At 35.1% G+C, this 5105-nt stretch overlaps 2 protein-coding genes across 2 annotated transcripts; both read right to left on the reverse strand.

The window, feature by feature from the left end:
• Nucleotides 1-394: 394 nt before the first annotated feature.
• LOC108807790 (putative F-box only protein 15) lies at nucleotides 395-3450 on the reverse strand. The gene is made up of 2 exons (XM_056986917.1): nucleotides 3447-3450; nucleotides 395-1506 (listed from the first exon to the last, which is right to left on the reverse strand). Exons 1-2 carry the CDS (start codon nucleotides 3448-3450, stop codon nucleotides 395-397), a joined length of 1116 nt encoding a protein of 371 aa, XP_056842897.1.
• Nucleotides 3451-4355: 905 nt separating this feature from the next.
• On the reverse strand, nucleotides 4356-4810 carry LOC130495517 (putative F-box only protein 15). The gene is made up of 2 exons (XM_056986918.1): nucleotides 4801-4810; nucleotides 4356-4753 (listed from the first exon to the last, which is right to left on the reverse strand). Exons 1-2 carry the CDS (start codon nucleotides 4808-4810, stop codon nucleotides 4356-4358), a joined length of 408 nt encoding a protein of 135 aa, XP_056842898.1.
• Between the last annotated feature and the right edge of the window lie 295 nt (nucleotides 4811-5105).

Genomic DNA, 5105 nt, shown 5'->3' on the forward strand with positions numbered 1-5105 from the left:
TGATTGCGGATATAATAAACTTAAAAAAAAAACTGAAAAAGTTAGAAGAATGATCAAATTTGATTATTTGATCGATGATTTTGCATTGAAAATGTTAAATAATCAAGTTTAATAATTTGATCAATGATTTTGCATTAAAAATTAGAAATTAGTGTTATTTAGATTATAAATAATTAAATTGATGTATTTATTTTATATTGTAATGATATTTTGTAAAAAAAATTAAAATTATTTCAGATTGTTAAAAGAGGTCTTTTTTTTTGAACAGGGTCTGTCAAAAGTTCGAGACGGCCCTGGTCTCAGTAACATTTATTACAGTGCAGAAAATCAACAACATACAAAGACTTAAAATATAATAAAGGTTAAAACCATCTTCTCTTATATCCACCTCCTATCATGGAAGAGGGACCAGACTGGGTTTGTAGATGTAGCCACAATTGAAGGTGCCAATACAGTCATCCCAGTAGTGTTTTGATGTCAAACATCGATTACTTACCCCTCCCTCATCAATTTCACAAACAATCAAGCAAGTAGAAAACACAGTATACCATGCAATGATACGTTCGTGCTTGGCAATGCAGTATACCGGATGTGCCCAAAATGTAAGGTAACAAAACTCCGGGAAATCAGAGCTGGACACACTGAAATATTTGGCAAACGTGACATTCCCAACAGCCAGATTGCTCGAAACCCACACCTCGATCGGACTTGGATAGTTTTGGTTTTGATGTAGCAAAGAGAGTTTATCCCCATCGAAGCAGCCTAGATAGTTATTATCATAAGGGAGATGATGACAAAAGAATATGTCCTTGAATGTCTCAACGGAGAAATCAAAAGCTACAATGTAGTTTATAGTCTTCTTCTTGACAAGCCAATACATGTTACCCACGACAGAGACGCCATGGTCCCAGGGATATGCTTCCCAATCAACCTTGGAATCAACAATTGTTCTCCACGATTTCGACATGCACTCGTATATCTCGACCACTGCTTCACAATAGTGATTAGCTGAAAACATCAAGATCTTGTAATTACCTCGAGGCTTGTTAACGTCGTATCCGATCCCGAAGTTATCACCCTTCAGGAACCTATGAGACTCTCGAGCAAGCCTATGCTCGACCACGTTGAAATTCCTTGTGAGGGGATTCCAAAGGGCGATGTTGTGGAACATAAAATATTCCTTGTCACTCCAGACACACAACATGAGTCCATCGCAGTGAACCATGGCCATGGCATTTGATATCGAAAGTTGGAGCTCGTCTGGGATTGGTGAGTCTGAACGTGTTCTGGTCACCAGGTCCAAGATTTGTACCGTCTGATCAGCTCTTAGGAATCTTTCCGGGGAGCGACGCCAGTGTTCATAGATGAACCTCTTGTCCTTGATGAGATCGTTCCACTGCTTGCATGTCGCCTTTGCTCGGACCAGAGACTCTGCTGGAGTCCTGTAAAGTATTTCTTTTGTCAAATCGAGTGGCAACGTTGAAAAAGAAGCCATGGACGAACGCTCTGAAAGAGTTTGAAGTATGTTTATGAGGGTGTACTTTATGATTGGTTGGTGATTTGATGGGATAATACCATGTGGTCACTAACCTAATATATACAGATTTAAAAAATGCGAAGCAATAGTTAGGAAAGGTATGACTTGATGGGTCAATACCTTATGGTCAACCAAGATAATATACAGAAGGAATGGAGAGTAGTAAAACAAGAAAATAGATTTCCTTTGACCTACCAACAATAAACAAACTATTGCAAATGATTTCATTTGTTTGTTTTCAAATTGCGCGAAAATCTATTTCCCAATCATTTACAAAACAAAAGAAAATCATATGTATCATATGTATCATAAGTTTTGAAAGTGTACAACTGTGAACCATAGAACTTATTAATAGCGGGTGCATAAAGTAAAGAAAGACATTTCCTCGGGGAACTAAATAGAGTTTTTTTATAGTTACATAACTAAATTGTGTAATTTTACCCAAACATATGAAAACACAGAAATATAGTGGCTGCATCATGCACCAAAAATTTTGATTTAATTGTTTGTTCGTAATCATTTGATAAATCCGGATATATTCGTAAGTCTTCGGAACAAATCAAATATTAAATATCACTATCAGTTAAAAATGGTAAGTACACTAACAATTTCAAAGTCGTAGATTCGGTCCGCTCTATTTTTTATACAAATAGAAGTAAATCTACGATTAAATAGAAAGTTGAAATGTTTATTTTTATATAATTGTTATTTTAACATATAGTTTTACTTATAAAATTACTTCAAGTAATAAATTAAGAAAGAAATATTAAATCTCTATAAAAACTAAAAGTATAAATTTAAAATGATGTTTATAGTTTATTAATTCTAAAAATTTATATAACATATAGTCACTAGTTTTAATTTGTTTTTTTTATATTATGCGAAATATATTTTTTTCAAAACAAACTTATATATTTTTTAGATTTAGTTGTATTAAATAAATTATCTAAAATATTCGTAAATATCCGTAAAATATTTATAAATATCTGTAAAACTTCCGGATATCAAAAAAATTGGACATTTATATTTTTTGAAACAAAGCAGATAAAAAGATCCATAAACTACTAAGCAAATCAAAAATACTGAAAATTACGATATTATCCATTCCTTGTCCATCTATACATGTGCACCCAGTCCACCCTTCCTTAGCTTCGCCTGGTCCTAAACCCTCTCAAGATTGGAAACCGGTGTCAAATTCAGTAAAATCTTTACATTGAAGATCAACAAAAAAAATAAGAGTCCAAAACTAAAGCTTAAAACATGAAAACAAACTCTCTCTTATCATAGAAGAGGAACTAGTCTTAGAACATGCACTTAAGTTACTGACGTACGTAACCACAAAGGAAGGTGGCAGCATAGTCCATTCAGAATGAATCAAAAATATGAATCGGTAAACCACATTAATTGAAATAGAATACAGAAAGCGAACCGGCTGAGGTTAAACCGAACCAAATCGGTGGCGTTCGCGTAAACCAATCTAATAGAAACGTTGACCATTTCTCGTTCTTATTTTCCCTCCTGAATTCAATTCCGATCCCAGTAAAGGCGACACGGAGAGTCTCTAGGGTTTTTACTCCGCCTTTCACGATGGTGCTAACGAAGGTGCTTAATGTAGACGATCACACGGTTGAATTTTAGACGTTAGTCTTGCTTAAATACTCTCTCGTCGCTTTATGTGTATTCCAGCTGAAGGCACTTCAGCACGAACTTACACCATATTTAATGCAGGTGCTTAGGAGGAGAGCTTAAGGAGAGAGAAGAAGAAAAGAGGAAGAAGCGCTGCTTCTTCAAGCGGCAGAAGTGTCCGTGCTTAATCTTTTTGCGGGCCCCACTGATACGTGGCGGCTAGTAGTTAAATTAATTTATTTTTTTTAATTCGAAAAGTAAAAAAAAAAAAAATTAAGCAAACCCATTATGGGTGTCAGGGTTGATAATGCTCTTAGTCGCACGAATGAGGTACTACAATGGCTATTATTTTGATTAATTTATTTCTTCCTGTTAATACCTTGCAGTCAACTACAACGGCTCAGATGGTGTAGGCAGTCAGAATGGTCCTTGGGAGAGAATCGTTTGGCTCAGCCCCTATAACCATAGAGAAATCTACTGTTGATGATACCGAGATCAACGATGATGGTCAAGAGAGCAAGCCCAGTTTAGAAGAACTTTTGATGCCCCTCGAAGTAAACATCTCTCAGCTAAAACTGTAGATATATATATATATATATATATATATATTTACTCTGCATTTATAACAGAATTTATTTAGAATTAATATATCATAGAAATTATTTTTCGTTGTTTGATTTAAGCAGAAGCTCTTTCCATCAATTGCATTTTGGTGAACCAACAAAGGCAGTAAACTTCTCTTTCCAGCCACAAAAGCTTCCATGTACACACCATAACCCAAAGAATACGCTGAAAAGCTTCAAAAGGCACTGCTTATTGATTAGAGAAATGAGTTTTCATGGACGGACCTACAACAATAAACTATTGCATTTCTTGATTTTTTCTATTATTGTTTGACTGGTTCTCCTGACTGATATGGTCACGATGTCCTACACTCGAGGATTCTATATTTATGGACTGATTATCATTGTGTTCCGAAAGCTCTTTCCGATTGGTTTCATTGCTTTATGTTTTCATAACTTTTGTTGAAAGTAATACAACTGTGAACCAGAATAACTACAACCCTCTCAGGATTGTCATATAAAAACCAGCGTCGATTACAGTAACATTTTTACAGTGCAAAAGGTCAACATCACAAAGACTAATAAAGCTAAAGCTTAGAACACAGAACCAAAACCCTCTTAGCCACCTCTTATTCTGGAAGAGGGACTAGACTTGGAACGTACACGTAGCCACAAAGGAAGGTGCCAGAATAGCCAGACTCGTAGTGTCGTTCTGTCTCAAGTTGTGTTCTTACCCCTCCCTCATCAATTTCATAAAGAGTGATGCAAGTAGGAGGATTCTTATCATCATCTTCATATACTTCTGCCTCGCACCATGCCGTGATAAATTTGTGCTTGCCAATGAAGTACACCGAGTGAGACATATCTGTATGGTCCAGTAACGCCGGAACATCTGGTCGTGACACATTGAAATACTTGGTGAACAAGACATCCACATCGGTCAACTTGTTCGTAACCCACACCACAATCTCCCTTGGTTCTTCGTCATCTTGCTGTACCAAAGACAGTCTATCTCCATCGTAACAAGCTAGATAATTATCAAAAGCGGGAGGATCAGGACAAAAGCATACGCACAACCGCACATATGTTCTTTTTCAATTTTATAAACATACTAGATCTCGACCCCACACAACCGTGTGCGGGTTTTATTTTCTATACTAAATCATTTTAGTTTATAAAACAGAATTTATCAGTAAATTAGTATAGTTTAGTATTATGTATTATTTAATTCTATTATACCATGTTTATGTGATTTATGATATTATTATTGTAAAAAAATCAAATTTTGTATTCTTGTAACAACTTTTTTTGAAAACATAATTACGTAACAGTATTATTTTACATATTTTTTAATAACCTAACCTACAAAATAATTAATG

Source organism: Raphanus sativus, chromosome 6 (genome assembly GCF_000801105.2).
Source record: "Raphanus sativus cultivar WK10039 chromosome 6, ASM80110v3, whole genome shotgun sequence".
Taxonomy (NCBI): Eukaryota; Viridiplantae; Streptophyta; class Magnoliopsida; order Brassicales; family Brassicaceae; genus Raphanus; species Raphanus sativus.